Genomic DNA, 25000 nt, shown 5'->3' on the forward strand with positions numbered 1-25000 from the left:
GTCTTCTTTGGTTGTGTCTGTCCCTTGCATCTTCTTCTGTGACTCCCATCCTTAGCAGCTCTAGCACAATTCCATCCTTCCATCTCACTCACTCTTTACCTTGATCTTCCTTCAACTGGCTTTCTCCAGGCCCTTTTAATTAGTCCTTTATCAAGATTGCCTCCAATAACCACCTAGGATGTGAACAATCTCATATCACCACATCAGTCTGGCTAGATTATAACGTGCCTTCTCTTCTTCCCTGGGAGCAGCAAACCTGTGTGGGCTCCCAGACAGGTGAGTGCTGTGTGCTGAGAAAGGCATGGCAGAAAGTGGAAAGTGGTGCTGAGGTCCCCAGATAACTTAGTGAACTCCTACACTGAGGGACTGGAGAAAGTCTTGAATGGTAAGTCCTTCACAGCTCCCACAGTGAGGGACTGGAGAAGGTCTTGAATGGTAAGTCCTTCACAACTCCCACAGTGAGGGACTGGAGAAGGTCTTGAATGGTAAGTCCTTCACAGCTCCCACAGTGAGGGACTGGAGAAGGTGTTGAAAGGTAAGTCCTTCACAACTCCTACACTGAGGGACTGGAGAAGGTCTTGAATGGTAAGTCCTTCACAACTCCCACAGTGAGGGACTGGAGAAGGTCTTGAATGGTAAGTCCTTCACAACTCCCACAGTGAGGGACTGGAGAAGGTCTTGAATGGTAAGTCCTTCACAGCTCCCACAGTGAGGGACTGGAGAAGGTCTTGAATGGTAAGTCCTTCACAACTCCCACAGTGAGGGACTGGAGAAGGTCTTGAATGGTAAGTCCTTCACAGCTCCCACAGTGAGGGACTGGAGAAACAACTCCCACGTTGGTGTCAGGAAAATCTTCACTATGTCATGGTCTCTTCATCTCCCTTTTTTTGTCTTTTTGATGTTTTGGTGTATTTTTCAAGATTTTAGTATTTTTTTTATATTCTAATTGTTTCTCATGAAATATTCATCTCTCTTTGTGTCTTTTTGATGCTTTGGATACATCTGTTGATGATTTGAGTGTGTTTTTCAGTGTTTTTCATTATTTCTCTTGTTTTGGAATGCTTTGGAAATTTTTTGGTCTGGTTTTGTTAATCCTTGAATCCCTTAAGATGAAGCAATGTTGAACAAAATTCCTTTACAGGTCATTAAAAAGCATCAATAAGTCCTCCTCATAGTGAGAAAGATACAAACTTGAAATTGTCATAAACATTTGCTTCATATCTTGCCTCTGATAAATGAAAACATTAAGATTCTTCCACCAGGTAAAATAAATTAGCCAGATTCATTCTTCATTTAGATAAAACCACAAACATTCCTCAATTTAGCATAACCACCACCAGTATCTCACTGTTAGCTAATCCCACACTCCCTACATGCTTCTGTACCTCCTCCTTCCTATGATGCAAATTCTTTCAAGAGGGAGGTTTCAAGACACATCTTCCAATTTTGGATGATCTTTTTGAATTTTCTTTTGGGACTGGCAGTTCAGTGGGTCTTGTTTTCTTTTCTTTTGCTCTTTTTGTTGTCCCTGGCCAGTCCTCCTGTTACATTAAAAAAAAGAGAAAATAAATACGTCAAACAAATAAAAAACTCACCTGGCAGGTAAATACATGTTCATAGGTATGGATGTCACAACCAACTACTACATTTGTGGTCTTCCTATTGCAGACTCCTCCAGAATCAAGGAACTGCCAGTCCAATACATCACAGGAGGCAATGCTATTGGGCTGCAAAAAAAAATTCACCTTTAGGAAGTTATTTGACCACAGGTGTGTGTGCACGTGTGTGTATGTGTGTGAATTAAGATTGAGAAGACAGAAAGTGGATGGAGGGATGGAACTGCAAAGGATGGGAGTCAGAAAGGAAGGTGCAAGAGACAGATACAATGACACAATATTCCTTTTTAATCTTCCCTATAAAATTTAATCTCCTTATAAAATCCTGATGTGCCTTTATTTCCATACAGCCTGCATTTTACTGCTATATTATTACACAACATAAAAGCATAATGATATACTTCAGTGACACAATTCCTTTTCAATCTTCTGTACCAGACCTTCTCTCCCTACAAACCCTCATACACTCACCTTACTTATTCTTCCTACAGCCTTCAGAAGATGCAGGAGTCAAGCCTGATGAACAAGCTGAGGTCCAATTGGCTATCAGCAGGAACTTCAATGTGTGGCAGGAAGACTAAATTCACAGCCAGCCTCTCTGATGTGGCTGCAATCTTCATCCTCTTGATGGGTGGTGCAGCATTTAGCTGTCTGCTGCTGCTGCTGCTGCTGCTGCTGGAGTATGCAGTGGATAATGATGCATGTGTAAAACCATGGCCCATATTCTGAAGCACTCTGCTCTCTCACTATGACCATTTTCAGAGTCCACATAGATGATTAGCTGGGTTCTCAAGAAAGATTTCTCCTGTTGATAAATTTGAAATCTTGTTAATTTGGCATTAGACCTGCATAAGTACCTCAACACACATGTAACTTCATCCAGAGCCTTTTAAAAGCAGTGGAAGTGAGGTTTAGTAGTGTTTCAGAACATTACCCAACATACCTAAAACTCAAAAGCATATGAACCGAGTGACAATCTCACACAAGGAGGCCAAGGCAAAGTGCATAACATAACTTAAGAATTGAAAGTCTCATATATCCTGCCATGTACATAAGAGTATAATGGAAGCTGCAAGACTACACAAGGCAGGCAGTCCCTCTATAAAGCATATTAACCACACATACAGATACATGCAAGACAAATAAGCAGACAATAAGTTCTTGGGGTTTGCTGACCTGAAGGAACTGCAGAAAATAACAAGAAACAGGACACCTACACTTTTTTTTTTCTGTACGAGGGACACTGGCCAGGGGCAAAAAAAAAAAAAAAAAAAAAAAAAAAAAAAAAAAAAAAAAAGTGTCCGAAGCAGTAGTCAAAAATTGAAGGATAAGTGTCTTGAAACCCCTCTATTGAAGGAGTTCAAGTCATAGGAAAATGGAAATACAGAAGCAGGCAAGGAGTTCCAGTTTATCAGAGAAAGGGATGAATGATTGAGAATACTGGTTAACATTTGCATTAGAAAGGTGGACAGAACAGGATTGAGAGAAAGAAGAAAGTCTTGTGCAGCGAGGCCACGGGAGGAGGGAAGGCATGCAGTTAGCAAGATCAGAAGAGCAGTTAGTATGATAATAGTGGTAGAAGACAGCTAGAGATGCAACATTGCACTGATGAGAGAGAGGCTGAAGACAGTCAGTTAGAGGAGAGAAGTTGATGAGACAAAAAGCTTTTGATTCCACCCTGTCTAAAAGAGCAGTATGAGTGGGACCCCCCCCCCCCCAGACATGTGAAGTATACTCCATACATGGACGGATAAGGCCCTTGTACAGAGGTAGCAGCTGGGGGGGTGAGAAAAACTGGCGGAGACATTTCAGAACACGTAACTTCATAGAAGCTGTTTTAGCTAGAGATGAAATGTGAAGTTTCCAGTTCAGATTATACGTAAAGGACAGACTGAGGATGTTCAGTGTAAAAGAGGGGGACAGTTGAGTGTCACTGAAGAAGGGATAGTTGTCTGGAAGGTTGTGTTGAGTTGATGGATGGAGGAATTGAGTTTTTGAGGCATTGAATAATATCAAATTTGCTCTGCCCCAATTAGAAATTTTAGAAAGCTCAGAAGTCAGGCATTCTGTGGCTTCCCTGAATGAAATGTTTACTTCCTGAAGTGTTGGACGTCTATGAAAAGATGTGGAAAAGTGCAGGGTGGTATCATCAGCATAGGAGTGGACAGGACAAGAAGCCTGGTTTAGAAAGTCATTGATGGATAATAAAAAGAGAGTGGGTGACAGGACAGAACCCTGTTAATAGATTTAGGAGAAGGAATGGCCTAAGTTAATGCTTAAGAAGTTTTGAAAAAGGAAAAAAGGTGACTGGGACGTGAGATGTGAATGCAAGTGAATGGCAATGTGGGGAAAAAAATATAAAATATTGTGAGCTGCTCTTTGCAAACACTTTAAAAAAGAAAAAAAATTATTTACCATTCTACTGGAAAAGAAAATACAAGACTATAAAAGAATGACTGATTACATGGCAGTGTGTGTGTGTGTGTGTGTGTGTGTGTGTGTGTGTGTGTGTGTGTGTGTGTGTGTGTCTGTGTGTGTGTGTGTGTGTGTGTGTGTGTGTGTGTGTGTGTGTGTGTGTGTGTGTGTGTGTGTCTGTCTGTCTGTGCGTGCGTGCGTGCGTGCGTGCGTGCGTGCGTGCATGTGTGCCTGCGTGTGTGTGTGTAAATTTCCTAAAAGAATACTTGGGATGATCAAAAAAATAAATAAATAAAAAATAAATACATATATAAATGAATATAAATGAATAAATAAATAAATAAATAAGTGAATAAAATAAATAAATAAATAAATAAAATAAATGAATAAACAAATAAAAAATTAAACAACACATGAAATGGTACATTTGTCTATGCATGAGTCTCATTAGCACTGCCACACTTACAGATTAGGGCATCCAAGGTGGCTTCCACATTTTGTGTTGCCTCTGAGATTTGATGCAGGTCTGTTGAGGGTTCCACAATGTGCTGTCTGCTGTACTTGCTCTTCTGAGTTGCACTGGCTGTGGGCAAAGGAGGACCAGTGAGTGGTAGTAGTCAGAGTTCTTATGACTGTCTTCTGGACAAAAGTGAGGCATGGAAAGGATTCCAAATACAATATTAGTTAATGTGTAAGTCTTTCTGTCCACCAGGCTAGCAATCCTACATAGGCAGCCTAAACAAAGCACTACGCACTCATACATACACACATCGTTCATGGTTTTAGTCCTACTGGCCCCTGCCAGAAAGAGATTGTCTCATGGACCACCCTGCTACACTCCAGACCCTAGGCATAATTAACACAGTTTGCCACATACTTCCACAGGAAGGCCCAACAGTATACACAGGTTTACCACCCCTGCCCCTTCATAATGAGACCATTCCTTGCTCTACACTCACTCCAATCCTTAAGCCACAACAGATGCAGGGTACTTTCTATGGACTGCGCTTCACGTTAACTGGGTTCACACAACAAAATCATCCTTTATTTCATCTCCCATCCCCACAGCTACTTCTTTACACCTCAGGTCTGTGTCTTCTAACCCATGAATACAGATGCTCCTCAACTTACAAAAACATCTGGAGATAGGAACAAGAATCCCTGGGACAAGAGTCCCCACACAAGTCCAAATTATGTTTGTCACTCCAGCACAGATTCAAATTCACCTAGTGCCATGTTTGAGCACTATCCATGCATAGCAAAGGAGAGAGACACCATGTTGTTCTCATTCAACTTCTGACCTGCTAACACCAGTTTGACTGTGCTCCAAGATTTGTTTGCATATTTTCCAACTTTCTGATTATTGATCATGGCTGGTGACAATCATAAGGCTAGTGATGATGTGAAAATGCTAAAGTGTCAAGTCATCTCAATAGAAAGTAAGATGGTTTTAATAAAGAAACAATTGTGGAGAAAAAAATGGCAAACAGAGCCTGCACTCATGGTACACTAGTATTTGTACAATTTATCAATTTGTTTTATTACTACATACATAATATCTTTATCAGTGAGTACAATACAGTGATGTTTTAGCACAACCTCAATGTATGCACCAAAATTAATTTACAAAATAACTCCTTATGAACAAAACAATTATGAACAACCATCTGGAACCAAACTTGTTCATATGATGAGGGAACATCTGTATGCGTGTGTGTGTGTGTGTGTGTGTGTGTGTGTGTGTGTGTATATGTATATATATATATATATATATATATATATATATATATATATATATATATATATATATATATATATATATATATATATATATATATATATATATACGAGTATATATATACGAGTATATTGTATAAAAAAATAACCCTTAATGCCAGATACAACAGAGAATTCCAGATAGAAAAGCCAAATAATGGAGGATAAATGTCTTGAAACCCCATTTGAAAGAGTTCGTCATATGAAAGTTTGTGAGATTTTTTTTAGTTAATAAGGTGACGTGGGACAAAAGTTGTGAAGACTTACTTCCAACAAGCTCAGGTGAATATGAAATGACTTCCACAGGGATGGGAGCAAACATGGTACCTGGCATGCATCCAGGAACACCCATGCCTGCACTCACGTTGCCCTGTGCAGGTGGCAATTAGGGATATGAGCTGAATATTTCACAGACACATATTTAAATACTCTAAGTTACAACCAGCACTGTATGGTATACTTTAATCTGTCTCTGCCTACATCAACTTAACTTTCATTCCTTTGCTTTGCCTGCCATGTATCAGGTGCACAATACTCATATTATATGCCGGTGTTTTCTAACTGGTCCATTAACTCACCTTCTCAGAGTCTATACTGCTGTGTGCACCAAGATCATGTCATATAAAACAAAGATAAGTAACAATGAATGAAAAAAGAATAATGAAGAGAGAGAGAGAGAGAGAGAGAGAGAGAGAGAGAGAGAGAGAGAGAGAGAGAGAGAGAGAGAGAGAGAGAGAGAGAGAGAGAGAGAGAGAGAGAGATGGAATGGTATTCTACCATAAAAATAATTTTATGTACTAGAAATCATATCCTCACGCTCCTTCAGGGACTACCAGGGCACTAGAAGCTCAAGGCTAGACTCCCTACAAGCCCTGAAGGGGATGAAAGAGGAGAAAAATGGAAGATGTAATGACTCACTGGGATTCTGAAAGAGGGGAGTGAGGAACAGGAGAGAGGAGAGAGGGGAGAGAGAGAGCAACTACCACACACCCCAACGACACCTGCACCCTCCCCCTCCCCCCTGGCACGTACCCCCATCACCCATGAACAAAACACAACACAATCTCACACACATCCTCTCGCACTCCTCAAGATACAAGAGCACATGACACTCCTCACCTTGTCCACTCCAGCACTTAGGAAGTAGTTGCCCTTTTTGTTCCACTTAAGGGCAAATACGGGACCCTTGTGCTGGCCGAAGTTGGAGGCTAGTCGGCCGTCTGTCATCCAAACTCTGGTGTAACCGTCGTAAGATCCTGTGATGAGCAAGGTGCCGTCACACTGCAAGGGAAGGGGAAAGGTGGTGTCAAGGTTAATGGGCTTTAGGCTGATTACATTCACTTCCAGTCTTCAGTGTTTTCTCAATCCTTCTCTAATTTGCTGAAAATCTTGCAAAACCTGACATCATCATCATCTTGTTTCCTTATTTTCCATTTTCTGTGGTATGCCTTGTCTAAAAGTTTGCATGGTGTGTGTGTGTGTGTGTGTGTGTGTGTGTGTGTGTGTGTGTGTGTGTGTGTGTGTGTGTGTGTGTGTGTGTGTGTGTGTGTGTATGAGTGTGTGTGATGATCTGTCTGGGCTACACTGAGTATGATTGCCAGCCTGGTTGATTGATAAAGATACATTATTTTCCCTTACAGGTTTAGACATCTTGCGAGTCACTCCTACTTCTTGCAGTGGTAAACAATCACTTCTCTGATCCTCGTCCTTCTCTATTCTTCCTCCACACTTCATCTCCATGTCTTCCTCACTCTCCCCACTAACCTAACCACACACTGTCTTCAGATCTCACTCACTCTTCCCACACTAGTCTCCTTCCAACAACCTCCAACCCCAAATGACCTCAAAATTATCTAGCAATTTAGTACAGGACAGACTCTTACATTCCAGTCTAAGGAAGTGACATCTTTGTTACTGGGAACCTCTCAGTGCCTCCTTTCTGAATGCAGTGCTGCAGAACAAGCTGGTTCAGGGAGGTGGTGCTGTCATTCATGTTTCAGATGCGGGCCATGCTGTCTCCTGACCTGTCGAGGAGTGAATGTGTGGAGTGAGATGAGATGGAGAAGGAGTGATAACGTGGGGTGAGCAAAGTGGATGCAAGGTGGAGAGGAAGGATTGGTGATGTGGGGTGAGAGAAGGGAGTGAAGATACGATCATGAGCAATACGTATGTGTATGAATGAATGAACAAGTCTATATCTATTCGTATCTGCTAATTTGTGCTTTCTCAATGTGTTCATGTTTTCCAGAGAGTCACACCTGTTATATGTGGTGTGTGTGTGTGTGTGTGTGTGTGTGTGTGTGTGTGTGTGTGTGTGTGTGTGTGTGTGTGTGTGTGTGTGTGTGTGTGTGTGTGTGTGTGTGTGTGTGTGTGTGTGAGAGAGAGAGCACCCACCCTGAGGCAAGGTCAGTGGTTGGGTTCCAGGCACAGATGAACACCTCACTCTGGTGTCCCTGCAGGATGGTAGCCTTGTTGAGAGGGATCTCCACACTGTTGTCCACCTCCATGTTTTCACCCGTGGTGCCTGTCAGAAGAACTGTCACCTCATGTTAACTGAACTAGGTATTCAGGATTGTCTTCTTAGTGCTACCTGCCTTTGCCTAATGATAAATGAATGACTGAGAACTTCCTTTACTCCCAAGATTATTATTTCTATTTAATGTCTACTATTAATGTAACCTCATAATGCATTAGACAAAAACTGCATTTCATTCTCACTACTTCCCTTGCCTTATAAATGAATGGTTAAAAACTTCTATTGCTAGTTTAACCTCATGTTGCCTCTACTAAAAACTACACTTTCCTCTCAATATCACTCTTGCCTTATGCTAAAGAAATTATAATGAAAATTTGCTATAATGTTAAGACCACTACTGTTATTAATTCAACTGAGTGACCTGTGTACTATAGAGGCATTAATTCATCACTTCCTCCTCACCGTCACTCTTGCCTTAGACTAAACAGATCATTTGAAATATCCTTTACTACTAATGCAACTTTACACCGAGTGATGCACGAGTAAGTGAGCCTTTTTTTATTACCACTTTGTTGCCCTAGACCACAATGCCCTCTTACAGAAAAAGTAAATAAAAAATAAATAAATAAATAAACTAAATTCACAGCTAATGTAACTTTATACTGAGTGACCCATGAACTACAGAGGCATGAATCAAAGACAGCCTCCTTATCATCACTCCTCCCTTATGCTAAGCCAGCGACAAGCAGAATATTGTGATGTCCACCCTCATCCCCATTGGTGCTGGGAATTCTCTGTCCTGACCACGGCACTGTGTGAGCAGTGTTGTCCCCACAGATGATGGGTGTGGTGTACCTGGCCTGGCTGTTCATGTTTGCCAGCCTCATCGCCATCACTGCCCTGGTTCCAGCGCATCCATGTGCCACACACTGAACACATCGACAACGATCAATTGTGTGTGTTTGTGTGTGTGTGTGTGTGTGTGTTCTTCAGCCTTAAGAGCCTGACTGGTACTGACAATATGGTTTCCTTGCTTCACTGGAGTTTCTATCAATAACTTTATGAGGCAGAGTTGAGGTAATGAAATTGGTTTCCTTGCTTCCCTGGAGAATTCAACAATTTTTTGAGGCATTGTTGAGGAGAACCTGCCACTGACTGCTACTGACACTGTGGTTTCTTTGCTTAATGTTTAGTATCACATATTCATCATTCTGCACTGGCATCTGACATTCTCAAAGGTGAAAGCAGACCTCAGGCCAAAAACGCAATCCAATGGAATAGCAGTAACAAGATGATTCGCTCCCTTCTGAATACTGATCCAGCCCAGCTTGTTCAGTAAAGCTAACCAAATATGAAGTTAATCTCATCAAAGAAATAACAGGCATCTTGATACCATTTAAAGTAGCAACTCTAGTGTGTCAGGGAGAGAATGTTGTAATGTCAAGCACAGTAATTCCATGCATTTGTGGATTGAACGATGAGCTTGATCAAGTGTCACAGACATACAAGTCAAAGATTATTACTACTCTCAAAAGCTCAATCGAGAAAAGATTGAAGATCTATGAAGACATGGAGATGTTTGGGCTGGCTTCTTTCCTAGATCCATGCTTTAAGATGGACTGGAGCTTACCATAAGTCATGTTCATGAAATCCCTACTGAAGTCTACAGTAGATGAAATTATGCCTACTACCACTGAAGAAAATAAGGAGGCCCCTACAAAGAAGTGCAAGGTGTTCAGATTCATGACACCATCAGCATCAACGAGCTCTTCCCACTGTATATTAACATCAACTGTATCACAAGTAGAATCCAACCTGAGTCAACCAAGAACAGAGGATGACAGTGATCCCCTTCTCTTCTGAGAACAGAATCAGTCAACACTGCCTCAACTAACTATACTGGCTCCAATATCTGTGCATCCCAGCTTCATCGGCTCCAGATCAGACACTTTTCTCCATTGCTGGGAAAGTCTTTTGTCCTGAACGATGCAGAATGACCGATGTTCGCTTTGAGGAGTTGATGTTTATCAAGTGCAATCAACATATAGTAAAGAAGACATTACATGAGAAATAACCTAGCCTATAAGAAATCATGTGTATAACAAGTTCTATATTTTTCAAAGAGAAATACTTTGTTTTCCTTATTGCTGTGAAAGTCTGTGATCATGATCTGAAATAAATTCATAGAAGTAATGTATTATGTACTGTATAGCAAAATCAAATAAAACCTCTTACACAGAATGTATGTTTTTGATACCATTAGTTAGAAAGTGATTTAAGCGGTTATATTGCTATGCTCAAAAATGGAACAGTGCTCCTAAGAGATGTAGTTTGCTGCCTATTTAGGCATTGTACTTAATCACTGTTAATTATTATCTTTTTATAAATAATCACAGAGAAATGTGATTATAATCTAATCCTAATCATGCACAAAAAGAAAAAAATAACCACAATAAAAATAGCTAAAACTAATCATAATATAATCAATCAAAAAAGTATTCCAGACCATAATCAAAATAAAATCATAATAATTTATAATGATGCCCATGTCTGGTCAAGAACTTTTTTTTTTTTTCTGTAAGGTGAGGATATACTAACTACCTCTTGGTGCCATGTAAGGTGCTCCCGAACACTTAGAGGCAGCCACCACTCTGTACAGTGAAACACATCCCGGAATCCCTCATCACTATCTTTTCAACACACAATCTTTTCATTGCCAATAATTATGCAGTATATTTTTCAACTAATTTCATTCCAGTGTAACCTTTGTACCAATAATGGTAGCCTGTTTGGCCAAACACAGGCTAAACAGAGACCCAGCAGAACCAAACACAGGCCAAACAGACCCAGCAGAACCAAACACAGGCCAGACAGACCCAGCAGAACCAAACACAGGCCAGACAGACCCAGCAGAACCAAACACAGGCCAGACAGACCCAGCAGAACCAAACACAGGCCAGACAGACCCAGCAGAACCAAACACAGGCCAGACAGACCCAGCAGAACCAAACACAGGCCAGACAGACCCAGCAGAACCAAACACAGGCCAGACAGACCCAGCAGAACCAAACACAGGCCAGACAGACCCAGCAGAACAAGGTAAAAAAGGTAAAAAAAAAAAAAAAAATGATGGAATAAACTGGAACAGGGTAATAAGGGACTGGAATGAGCCTGGAATGGGCTGGAATGGGCTGTATTTCCAGATTAGCTAAGTGTACACAAAATGGAGTCATGTATGTGATTTGCTGTGTGTGTGTGTGTGTGTGTGTGTGTGTGTGTGTGTGTGTGTGTGTGTGTGTGTGTGTGTGTGTGTGTCTGAAAGGTCTCCATCTCTCAAATGCTTCAGCGTCTTATCTCTATAACTTTAACTGGTTACAATGAAGGTTATTGTGTTTGCAAGTGTGTTTTTCATTATTCTATTTATAATTTAATAAGGATTCTGCTCTATCAGTGGAAAAAAAAAAAAAACGCATGGAAGCACAACTAATCATACTTGTGGCCTTTCAAAACTATCGTAATGACTGTAAAGTGTCTCACATGACGGCTTAGAAGCATAAGGCAGTTATCTTGAACACCTACACGATACAAACCAACCTTTGCCGTAGGAAGGTTACGTAAAAAAAGTGTGATAAGAGATTAAAAAAAGACAGGTGTGATTTCAAGGATATATGGGAGTTGTCTCAAAAATGCCAACACTCTATTCATCGAAGCAAAAAAAAAAAAAAAAAAAAAAAAAAAAAAAAAAAAAAAAAAATATATATATATATATATATATATATATATATATATATATATATATATATATATATATATATATATATATATATATATATATATATATATATATATATATATATTTTTTTTTTTTATGTAGGAAGGATACTGGCCAAGGGCAACAAAAATCTAATAAAAAAAAATGCCCACTGAAATGCCAGTCCCAAAAATGGTCAAAGCAGTGGTAAAAAATTGGTGGATAAGCGTCTTGAAACCTCCCTCTTGAAGGAATTCAAGTCATAGGAAGGTGAAAATACAGAAGCAGGCAGGGAATTCCAGAGTTTACCAGAGAAAGGGATGAATGATTGAGAATACTGGTTAACTCTTGTGTTAGAGAGGTGGACAGAATAGGGGTGAGAGAAAGAAGAAAGTCTTGTGCAGCGAGGCCACGGAAGGAGGGGAGGCATGCAGTTAGCAAAGATCAGAAGAGCAGTTGGCATGAAAATAGTGGTAGAAGACAGCTAGATATGCAACATTGCGGCAGTGAAAGAGGGGCTGAAGACAGTCAGTTAGAGGAGAGGAGTTGATGAGACGAAAAGCTTTTGATTCCACCCTGTCTAGAAGAGCAGTATGAGTGGAACCCCCCCAGACATGTGAAGCATACTCCATACATGGACGGATAAGGCCCTTGTACAGAGTTAGCAGCTGGGGGGTAAGAAAAACTGGCGGAGACGTCTCAGAACACCTAACTTCATAGAAGCTGTTTTAGCTAGAGAGGAGATGTGAAGTTTCCAGTTCAGATTATAAGTAAAGGACAGACCGAGGATGTTCAGTGTAGAAGAGGGGGACAGTTGAGTGTCATTGAAGAAGAGGGGATAGTTGTCTGGAAGGTTGTGTCGAGTTGATAGATGGAGGAATTGAGTTTTTGAGGCATTGAACAATACCAAGTTTGCTCTGCCCCAATCAGAAATTTTAGAAAGATCAGAAGTCAGGCATTCTGTGGCTTCCCTGCATGATATGTTTACCTCCTGAAGGGTTGGATGTCTATGAAAAGACGTGGAAAAGTGCAGGGTGGTATCATCAGCATAGGAGTGGATAGGACAAGAAGTTTGGTTTAGAAGATCATTAATGAATAATAAGAAGAGAGTTGGTGACAGGACAGAACCCTGAGGAACACCACTGTTAATAGATTTAGGAGAAGAACAGTGACCGTCTACCACAGCAGCAATAGAACGGTCAGAAAGGAAACTTGAGATGAAGTTACAGAGAGGAGGATAGAAACCGTAGGAGGGTAGTTTGGAAATCAAAGCTTTGTGCCAGACTCTATCAAAGGCTTTTGATATGTCCAAGGCAACAGCAAAAGTTTCACCAGTCTCTAAAAGAGGATGACCAAGACTTAGTAAGGAAAGCCAGAAGATCACCAGTAGAGCGGCCTTGACGGAACCCATACTGGCGATCAGATAGAAGGTTGTGAAGTGATAGATGTTTAAGAATCTTCCTGTTGAGGATAGATTCAAAAACTTTAGATAAGCAGGAAATTAAAGCAATAGGACGGTAGTTTGAGGGATTAGAGCAGTCATCCTTTTTAGGAACAGGTTGAATGTAGGCAAACTTCCAGCAAGAAGGAAAGGTAGATGTTGACAGACAGAGCTGAAAGAGTTTGACTAGGCAAGGTGCAAGCACGGCGGCACAGTTTCGGAGAACAATAGGAGGGACCCCATCAGGTCCATAAGCCTTCCGAGGGTTTAGGCCAGCGAGGGCATGGAAAACATCATTGCGAAGAATTTTAATACGTGGCATGAAGTAGTCAGAGGGCGGAGGAGAGGAAGGAACAAGCCCAGAATCGTCCAAGGTAGAGTTTTTAGAAAAGGTTTGAGCAAAGAGTTCAGCTTTAGAAATAGATGTGATAGCAGTGGTGCCATCTGGTTGAAGTAGAGGAGGGAAAGAAGAAGAAGCAAAGTTATTGGAGATATTTTTGGCTAGATGCCAGAAATCACGAGGGGAGTTAGATCTTGAAAGGTTTTGACATTTTCTGTTAATGAAGGAGTTTTTGGCTAGTTGGAGAACAGACTTGGCATGGTTCTGGGCAGAAATATAAAGTGCATGAGATTCTGGTGATGGAAGGCTTAGGTACCTTTTGTGGGCCACCTCTCTATCATGTATAGCACGAGAACAAGCTGTGTTAAACCAAGGTTTAGAAGGTTTAGGACGAGAAAGAGAGTGAGGAATGTACGCCTCCATGCCAGACACTATCACCTCTGTTATGCGCTCAGCACACAAAGACGGGTCTCTGATACGGAAGCAGTAGTCATTCCAAGGAAAATCAGCAAAATACCTCCTCAGGTCCCCCCAACTAGCAGAGGCAAAACGCCAGAGGCACCTTCACTTAGGGGGATCCTGAGGAGGGATTGGAGTGATAGGACAAGATAAAGATATGAGATTGTGATCGGAGGAGCCCAACAGAGAAGAAAGGGTGACAGCATAAGCAGAAGGATTAGAGGTCAGGAAAAGGTCAAGAATGTTGGGCGTATCTCCAAGACGGTCAGGAATATGAGTAGGGTGTTGCACCAATTGCTCTAGGTCATGCAGGATAGCAAAGTTGTAGGCTAGTTCACCAGGATGGTCAGTGAAGGGAGAGGAAAGCCAAAGCTGGTGGTGAACATTGAAGTCTCCAAGAATGGAGATCTCTGGAAAAGGGAAGAGGGTCAGAATGTGCTCCACTTTGGAAGTTAAGTAGTCAAAGAATTTCTTATAGTCAGAGGAGTTAGGAGAGAGGTACATAGCACAGATAAATTTAGTATGAGAATGACTCTGTAGTCGTAGCCAGATGGTGGAAAACTCAGAAGACTCAAGAGCGTGGGCACAAGAGCAGGTTAAGTCATTGTGCACATAAACGCAGCATCCAGCTTTGGATCGAAAATGAGGATAGAGAAAGTAGGAGGGAACAGAAAATGGGCTACTGTCAGTTGCCTCAGACACCTGAGTTTCAGTGAGGAAAAGAAGATTAGGTTTAGAAGAGGAGAGGTGGTGTTCTACAGATTGAAAATTAGATCTTAGACCGCGAATGTTGCAGAAGTTAATGAAGAAAAAGTTGAGGGGGATGTCAAGACACTTAGGGTCGTCGACAGAAAGGCAGTCCGACCTGGGGACATTTATGGTCTCCTCCCCAGATGAGGACTCCGAGGCTGGTGTAGGAGTCGCCATGATTTTAAAATTTTTGAGTGAAGGGTGTGTGTGTTATTAGGTGCTTGTAGTTTTGTGTGGAGGAAGAGAGTTGTCTTTAGAGGGCAGGCTGTGACTGCCCCCTTGTGTTGTGAGACACAAAGGGAAACGTTCAGTGAGGTCACAGCTGGGTTTAATGATAAGTTCACAGCATCCCCTGAACAGTGCTTTAGACCTCACTGGGAGTAATTATCGTTTTGGCAGGTGTCTACTGCCTCCTCCTCCTCCTATATATATATATATATATATATATATATATATATATATATATATATATATATATATATATATATATATATATATATATATATATATATATATATATATATATATATATATATATATATATATATATATATATATATATATATATATATATATATATATATATATATATATATATATATATATATATATATATATATATATATATATATATATATATATATATATATATATATATATATATATATATATATATATATATATATATATATATATATATATATATATACACCATGGGCAGCAGATGCTTCACGGAACATCCTGCAGCTCTGTTCACCAAGCAGGAAGCAAGGACAGTGTGGTCGTGGTGGTGGTGGGTGGTGGGTGGTAGTGGTTGGGTTAGGGGTAGGAGTAGGGGTAGTGGTGATGGTGGTGGTGGCACTGACTTCTCTCTCCAGGAGTCAATGTATCCCCCAGCGTGTGAAAGGGACTTGAGAATGCCGATGCACTCGAGAGGTCAAACTCCCCAAGCTCGTGGCAACAAACATTGCAACATACGAGTGAGTCCCGATATTTTCAAGCAGTTAGTGAACATTTTACACCAAGCCGCTAAGAGGCTTGAGAAAGTAACCCAGTGATTCCTAAAGCACAAAAGAAGAGATGGATGGTGCATCATAAAACCTTAATGAATATCGGAGTCTAGAGGAATGTGTAAAGAATCTGGTGGTGAAAGCGATCTGGCAGCCTCTCCACCAATGGGACCCGGTTTTGCAGCAATTTCCGCCCTTATTGGTCGTGACGAGTTTATGATTGGTCGTGATTCTGCTGTGATTGGCTACATTCACCGTGGACTGTGATTAATGATGAGCCGCCACCGTCACACCGTCACACCGTCACCAGCTCACAGCCCCGAGCAGCAGTAAGCCTAACCGGGCAGGCTTGGCGGGGCCCTGTCTCAGCCTCCCTATTGCCAAACATCGCCCCTTTCTGTCACCTCCCCCAAACCATCTCTCTCTCTCTCTCTCTCTCTCTGGGTCTTAAAGTAAAGTTCCTTGTTTCGTTTGGTAATTATGTTAACTGAATCAATTTTGCCTTCAACATCAATGTACTTTGAGAGATATGATACTATAATCTCTCTCTCTCTCTCTCTCTCTCTCTCTCTCTCTCAATAAATCATCCACATTGTCAAGCAGTTGGTCATGCCACACCCACTCTGGCACTCCTACACTCCACACTCTCCACACACTCCCACTCGTCTTGTAAATTATTTTCTTCATTATTGCTGCTCCGGTTGTAGCTATTACATTGTGTGTCATAAGGTTTACTGTAGAATTTAGTCATCTTCAACTTCCTTCACTTAAACTCTATACAGTCCACGCACACTCCTCACACACTTCCCCTCGCCCTACACACACACACACACACACACACCCCTCATCCTCCACATACACACACACACTCCCCCACACTCCATGTCCTGGCCATCTCTCACGTGTGTGGGTGGCGGCGCCTCCCTCTCAGTCCACCAACACCACCACCAGTTCAACATTTTCAACAAGTTCAACAAGTTTCCAGCCCACCTGCAGTAACAAATAACACAGGTCAAATAGCCACTTAAAGGACCACCCTCACGCCTGCCACTTACCTGCCTAAGTGACGCAGAAATCAACACCAGAATACATCTAATACTCGTTATTTATTTTTTTTTCAGACACTTGCAGTAATATTACACAGCACACCAATTACAGAGTCACAAGCGCAGGAAGCTGAGAACATCAAAGAATGAAAACTGCGGAGAAAGATGTCTTAATGAAAGATTATTATCGTCCAAAAGCCTAATGCCATTCTTTTCTGTTGCATTATCTCCACACTGCTCAATGTGCTACAGGGATTTCAACGCCAGGTAAGGAGCAAGTTCCGTGATCTCCTGACCAATTACACCATTTTACAGAAAGATATCTACGTTAAGTATGAGAGAGAGAGAGAGAGAGAGAGAGAGAGAGAGAGAGAGAGAGAGAGAGAGAGAGAGAGAGAGAGAGAGAGAGAGAGAGAGAGAGAGAGAGAGAGAGAGAGAGAGAGAGAGAGAAAATGGAGTTAGAATATTATAGTATACAGCTTATCAATGCATTATCATTATTATTAGAATTATTGTTGTACTCATCATTATTGCTGCTCTGGTTGTAGTTATGTGTCTGTCATAAGGTTTACTGTAAAATTCAGTGTGTGTCATAAGGTTTAGTTGATTCACAAAGTGAAGTTTAGTGTCATCTTCAGCTTTCTTCACTTTAGCAGCACGTGGCATACAATTCTGCGTCTTAACTGAGTTGTGCAGCTCCCTAAACTCTCTCACTATACCAAGGAATCTGCTGCTGCTTATCATGACATATGAGGCCGCTAAAAGCAAATATCTTAACAACGAGGATAAGTGTGACTGTTGTTCTGAACACCGCCGACACCGCTGTCTCTCCGCCGTCATCACCACTGTTACCATACCTTTAAACACTTTAAACACTTTATTATGTTTGTCTGTAGTACATATATAAGCTTAAGGTACAATTAATTGAAAGACAAACAGCCCCTTATGAAGCACAAGCTTTTTGGGCACACTTAATATCTACTTAATACTGAAATGTAAAACAACACTAAACTAAAAATCTAATTGAAGAAAATGTAAAAAAAAAATAAATAAATAGCAATAACAAAAGATTTAGGGATAAATGGCTTTGCAAGAACAGGAAGGAAAGGAGAAAAATCATAATTATACATGAGAAATAGAGAAAATTGAAGTGGAATCTGATTATAAACAAGCAAATATTTGTTTTGAGAATAATTAAACAAACAGAAATAAATATGTATATATACTAGAGGATATAAACTATTTTAGTTACATTGGATATGAACTATTTGGTTACCACCACCGTCATCACCATCAACACACTTTCCATCACCATTATCACCATCATCACTGCCGCTATCAGCACCTGAACCAACACTCGATGGGCAACACTTGATAAACATGAGAAAATTCTGCAACTATTAATATGCCAACAAGAGTAGATAAGGTAGATGTTTCTCGGCGCGTGACCGGAAAAAATCGTCCGTCTGTCCATTCATTTTTTTTCGCTACCCCATGTTGTAGTCAAAGTGTCATTTCACTTAGGTACTGCAATACTGCAACAAACCACATATGATTCAGAAATGCGTTAATTTATTTTGCTACTATAAGTTACCATCACCTTCATAATCAAGAAATATAGATGCTAAAAGTATTTTATGGTACCAATTTCAATAGGGAAGATATTATTCCATCACCCGCTATTTCCTAAAATGTTGTATCTCTCGTTTTGAAGGCATAAGAAACAAACTCGTCTTGTTTCGCTACCACTAACTTCAGGAGCATGAAATATAGATGCTAAAAATATCTTGCTGGATTATTTTTAGTTACAAAGACTATATTTTCACGGACAGGTGTCTGAAATGTTAGCTGTCTTGTTTTGAAGGCATAAGAAGCAAACAAGTGTAATCTTGCCGCCAGCCAACTTCTCATTTGTCATCATTATCTTTTTCGTTTCCCTTCCCATCCTCAATTTCTAAGTAATTATCGTCCATGACAGCTGTGGCTTTCTGTCTATATATCACTCGCTATTCTCTCTCACTTTGCTTGTAGAGGAAACCGTCTATCATATTCTGTAATGTTACTTTGCAATGAAATACACTCCCTGGGTACTCTGCCATAAATGTATGCGTTTTGTCTCCTAAACACTGCTAATTCAATCCACCAGCAGCACAAGAAGTCCTGCACGAATGATGCAAGAACTACTAAAAAGCATCAAGATTGTTCAACTACAGCATTACAAAGATAAAAAAAAAAAAAATCTGATAAGAAAACCGCCTTGTGTAAGTGAGTGAACACAAGCACTGTAACACACACACACACACACACACACACACCTCCTATCAAGCTCCCTCAGTACAGTAGTAGTCGTAATCGTAGTAGTAGTAGTACTAGTACTAGCAGTAGTAGTAGTAGTAGTAGTAGTAGTAGTAGTAGTAGTAGAATAAGTACTAGCAATAATAATAATAACAACCAAAGCGTTCATTCCTCCAGAAAATAAATATAATAAACAACACTATGGGAGACCCAGACTTGACTCACTCACTGTACGGGCATCGCAGGGAATTAGGGGAAAAACACGGCAGAATTACCTTGACAGAACACACACACAGCAGTCAGTGAGGAACCCAGCACGTCACGACCCGCTAAGCTCACCTTGTCATGCAGGAAATGTTCGAAACGGCACCAAGACATTACTTGACTGAAATCCGCAACCCTCCTCCTTCCCTCTCCTCTCCTCTCCCCGCCACTCTCCCATGCCTCACCTCACGCTGTAATGACCTGACTGCAGACTGAACAATGACAGCACACCACTCCCGTCTGTCTGACTCCATCACTCCATATCCCGCACCGCCAAGGTGGTTGTGTTTCTGTGCCATTGTAAATCACTGGTTAATGCCGCACTGTTCCTTGACATTCTCATCACGCTATGCTCAGCTACTGCTATTGTGTGTGTTATCTATCTAGTCATCAATATTAATTCACTTTTGATGCTGGTATGGCAAAATTACTATACTGTTTGCATCTGTTGATCTATATTTATTTACTTGTTTCTTTTCTTGTCATACAAATATAAAGCCAGGTCAAATGCACACACACACAAAAAAAAAAAAAAAAAAAAAAAAAAAAAAAAAAAACTTGGTGTTCTCTCCCAAAAGAAAGCACCAGTTAAAAATTTGAGATGGAATGGCTGTGCTTTTTATTTGAGCTAGCTTTGTAATAACCTTAAATTGGTTCAGTCTGCCATGCAGGCTTAACGCATGAGAAAATGCTTATTCTGGAATATTTGTATTTAATATCACATTGCAATTCCCTTCTTTTTCAATAAACATGGAAAAATTTTTTTAAAATTTTAAATGACATATTACACTGGTGCTCTGACAGGGAAGAACCTCATACTGCCCTGAATTGACCAGGAGCCACCTTGCGTGGGTCAGCTGGTCTTTTATGGTCTCCTTTCCTCCCATTCTTATATTCTGGATGACCATGCACAGGAGAGGCAGACACTTACCTGTAGTGAGCACGGGTGTTGAGGATGAAGCTGGGAGGCCTGGATCATATGGTCCAGGGTGTCGTTCAAGGTGTCTAAGCTGTCCTCGCTGTCCTCCTCCTCCTTACCAGGGCTTTCCTTGTTGTCAGAGGTGGGTTCAGGCTCTGAGGGCTGAGATAACACTTTCATAGCTACTGACCAAGCTCTTCACTGACTGTGCATTAACATCCTTTTAAATGAGTATATTCCAGTCATCCAACCAGGCAATTTCCTTCAGTATAAGGCAAAGTCATAATAGCCAATGGGCTAATAAGTAATCTATTATCTCCTAATGGTAATATCTATTGCAAAATAGACAACTCACCTTCCAGACAGTTTCCCCAGTCTCAGAGCAGTTCAGTCCAACAAATTTCAAGGCTTCATCAAGGTTGAAGTCAAGATTGAAGTCTGGTACTGTCTCATTGAGGGTGAAGGACGGAGAGTTAAGAGGAGACACAGAGTCAAGGGTCACGTCTCCTCCGCTGATGTTTTTCTTAGGAGACAGTAAATGCTCACCTGCAAGCAAAGGATGAACAGTAATTACACAAATACTGTCAACACTCTTTCTGTTATTCTTGTAACAAATTTGATGTACAAAGCTACAACCTATGATGCTGTGGTTTGTTTTTCTCATCACCAACTTGTGGGGGTCATCAGATAAACAATAACATATTGGTGCCTAAAACATTAAAGCTCTTATGATAAAATTTGATCCAAATATGCTTTAAAAATCTTACAATAAGAACTATTCATGAATAAATGATGAATATAGCTTGCCTGGTTTTCAACAACAGTTAATGCTTAAATATGTTATGTATATATACTAAAAAGAAAGCATACATGGTTTATGTATATAAATAAACTGTAAAAACATATATCACATGGCAACCATTACAACTACATAAAGGATATAATGTTCCCTTCATGTTCAGAGCAATTATAGTCATCCATGAAACCTCAACCAAAACACTCACAATCTTCATCATTGAAAATATAAACAAAATGTGTCTACACACACACACACACAAACACACACACACACTACACATTATGTAAAGCAGTACACACCCTATATTTTCATCACAGCAGTAATTTCTCAGGACTCATAACTGTTCCTCAGTGTTACCAGTACCTCTAGTAATTTGTGATCCTTGATGGTGGGTGGAGGGAGGCCTCCTGCCTGGCCAGGAAGCATTAGTGAGCCTCCTGCCACCCAGGTGTACCTGCCCTCTGTCCCCACTCCTTCAATGATCCCATTATGATTAATGATTCCACTCTATGGCCACCACCAAGCCTAAATATTTTTCTTACTTGGAAAAGAAAAGCTCAAATCAATAAGCCTTCACTGAGCTACAGATCACTGTGGTCTAGATATATAACAGCCATTGGCAATTATTGCACAAAATACTGTAGCACACTACTGTACTTGCAGGGATAAAATAATATCCTTCAGTCTTGATATAAGCCAACTCTCAAAGTGCTACACCACAGCTACACAAGACATAACATTTTCCCCAAAATCTCTTGTCCTGTGTGTTGCTGCACTGCTGCCAAGAGTACACCACCTCACATGTGTGTCTTGTGAAGATAAGAAACCATGCTATCACTATACCATTAAATACTTACTCAGTCATAAGTCATAACAATGTGTGTGCAGCAGATTCCTCAATAACATTTCAAGGTTACTGACTACTGGCACAGTCCTTCATACAATGACACATACAAAAAGTTGCTAATGTAACCACAACAGGGTACTCATCTATTCACTTCACTGTGTTGTGAAAAGCCCTTTGATTACAAGATTATAACAAGAAACTTGCTGGAGTATTACACAGATCACTATCTCACAGTTCTTGAGCCACCAAACGCCATGCGAGCACCACCATATGACCACTGTGTTACCACCACTACCACCGCTGTCACAACCACCATTGCAACTACACATGGGGAGGAGGGGCAGAGCCTCACACCAGACAGGTGGTGCCTGATCAGCCAACCTACCAATATGGCTGTGCACCCAACAGGAAACTTGGCCAAATGGTGTAACAAAGGCCCTCCTCCAAGCCTGGGGGCCACTACACTTTCATGGGGGGGAACAGGAGGAGACCTAATGAGGGGGGAGAAGGAATACCACGAAGGGTTGGATTCGCAAGGGTTGACTAACGCCAGCCGGATATCCCATCACATAATGCTGCTGCCAATATCCCGCTGCGATGCCCAAAATGCACCCCCTCCCAGCATGGGCGCCACCAGGCCAACCCCTAATACAGTAAAATCCCTCGGCATTCAAGTATCCGGCAGCTTCAAGTATCCGGCACATTTTTCCCCGAGCCTTAAAATCTATAAAAAAATCAATGTGTACTCATAAAATTGATTAAAATTCCCGCGTGAGGCATACTTTGTCCCCTCGCCACCAGAGCACACTGCTTCGCACCACCTGTGGTCCACTGCACTGTGTTTACTCAGTGACTCAGTCCCGCATGTGCACTGTTTATCACCTGACGCCTTCATCATACCTAAAGTTGTAGAAAAGAGGAAGCGTGTTGTGCTTACACTTAAGCAGAAGGTAGAAATTTGTCGATGATTAGAGAGAGGTGAAAGCAGACAGCAACTAATGGCAGAATATGGTGTGGGCTCATCAACTATTTATGACATTAAATCCCAAACGAAAAAGTTGCGGGATTACATGAAAGTCACCGACACCCCAAAGGCAGTGGAAAATCATCACACACTGCAGTATCATCATAATGAAATGATGGACAAAGTGTTATACGAGTGGTTCAGCTTGAAAAGATCAGAAGGAGTCACAATTACAGGCCCAATGCTACAACTGTGCTGGTGAGTGTGAGGTGGCAGCACGGGCGGCGACGCGCGGCACAGCGATCAGCTGATCTTTGTTATGGTAAGATGCGTGAGTGTAGGGTGGTGATTGTGGGCATAATTTCACTTCTATTCAAGTATCCGGCATGTCAGCGGTCCCATTGATGCCAGATAAGAGGGATTTTACTGTATCATTTTTTCCTTCAAACTCTACTAAGCAGTGGATATTTTTCATCACCTTTCATTCTCTTTCAGTTTCTGGCTCAAAGTTTCACTTAAACATTTCTCTAAGTCCGGATCTTAAATTTAGGGCAGGACAAAAATCATCATACATGTGGCAGCCCGGCCCACATTGTTCAGTGTAGTGGCAGACATTCCATAGCAGTGACTTTGACAGGTGAGATTAATGAAAGCAAATTTTCATAATTCAATAAGGTAAGAAATACCTCCTACAGAGTGTACACAACTTTAAGGGACCCTTGGAGGGAGGCAACCATACAAACATCTATAGGGCACATCCAGGCATCTCCCACCATAATCTCCAACTGTCCAATTGTCTCACAGAGGCCAGCCAGACCTGACCCCCCAGAACTCGATTAGTCCCTATATGGGAGGCAGCTACGGCCCCTCTCCAAAGGCTGATCACCTCTAAGCCAATGTTACACATCACATTCAGCTCACTTCTACAGCATCACCTCCACCTCCGTGCTGTAGCTCTATGGCCACTGGGGAAAAGTAACTCAAGGAATGAATAAAGAGTAGCTGCCATTGTTTCTTATAGAGCCTTATGTAGGGAAAATTATTTTATATCTATTAAGATATTGGCTATTCTTCAGTGTTTTGAAAAAGCATGCAATATTGACATTCAACATTTTTTTTTATCTTTTTAGTAGTACAGGTAGGCAGATATTTAGAAGCAGACAGAAAGACAGATAGGGAGAAACAGAAACAGATGGAAAGACAGAAAAAATAAATTGTTAAAATAAACAGATGGACAGATCAACCATATGAAAGCACTCTTAACAAAATCTCTAAAAAAAAAATAGAGTACAAAAAAACAGGAGGAAGCAACACTGAGGAGACCCCTACAAGCCCACAACAGTCTACCAACCCTCCTCCTTCCTCTGGTCATAAAGGTTACCAGAGATATAAGCCACCATCAGGGGTACACAATGCTCAGCCACCTCACATAATGTATGTGGGCTTTCTGCATTTTCCTTGCCCTTTACACAGATTAAAGTATGACATTATACTTGACAATTTCCATGGCAGTAACCTCAGTAACCTTCTCAAACACTTCATAGTATTTACAGTAAGTTTAAAAGTAAGGCTAGTAATAATATTTTATATCAGATATAGAATCTACCAGATAGGCATTCACAGGAATAGGCCTGGTAGGCTTCTTATAATGCTGTTTTATATCTGATATAGTAAGCAGTTGGAAAGAAATTACATATAATGGCCATTAAATGAATTTCAGCTTACCTACTTGTGACAATATTTCTTTCATGGCAAAATTGAAGCTTGCACCACAAACCTCAAGTAAATATCATCCTAAAGTCTCCTTTAGGAAACAAATAAATATGGATTTG

The 25000-nt window shown here is 40.9% G+C and overlaps 2 protein-coding genes across 3 annotated transcripts in view; one reads left to right on the plus strand and one right to left on the minus strand.

Annotated features, from left to right (window-relative positions):
• LOC135097098 (uncharacterized) overlaps window positions 1-3037 on the plus strand; it is a 4184-nt gene extending 1147 nt beyond the window's left edge. The window contains exons 1-3 of the mRNA XM_063998861.1: window positions 1-385; window positions 1669-1769; window positions 2108-3037. The exon at window positions 1-385 is cut by the window's left edge and continues 1147 nt beyond it. Coding sequence (XP_063854931.1) covers window positions 383-385; window positions 1669-1769; window positions 2108-2345 — 342 coding nt within the window. The 5' untranslated portion in view covers window positions 1-382 and the 3' untranslated portion in view covers window positions 2346-3037. The remainder of the gene's footprint in view (window positions 386-1668; window positions 1770-2107) is intronic.
• Window positions 3038-7074: 4037 nt separating this feature from the next.
• Window positions 7075-25000, minus strand: part of LOC135097097 (uncharacterized) — a 31308-nt gene continuing 13382 nt past the window's right edge. The window contains exons 3-7 of one of the 2 annotated variants that reach the window (XM_063998860.1): window positions 20914-21104; window positions 20571-20720; window positions 8202-8343; window positions 7691-7826; window positions 7075-7088 (exon numbers count right to left, since the gene is read on the minus strand). In XM_063998860.1, the coding sequence (XP_063854930.1) occupies window positions 8335-8343; window positions 20571-20720; window positions 20914-21104 (350 nt within the window). In that variant the 3' untranslated portion in view covers window positions 7075-7088; window positions 7691-7826; window positions 8202-8334. Of the gene's footprint in view, window positions 7089-7690; window positions 7832-8201; window positions 8344-20570; window positions 20721-20913; window positions 21105-25000 lie in introns of both variants that reach the window. The other variant, XM_063998859.1, reaches the window with a different exon arrangement.

The sequence above is a fragment of the Scylla paramamosain genome, unplaced genomic scaffold, assembly GCF_035594125.1.
Source record: "Scylla paramamosain isolate STU-SP2022 unplaced genomic scaffold, ASM3559412v1 Contig12, whole genome shotgun sequence".
NCBI lineage: Eukaryota > Metazoa > Arthropoda > Malacostraca > Decapoda > Portunidae > Scylla > Scylla paramamosain.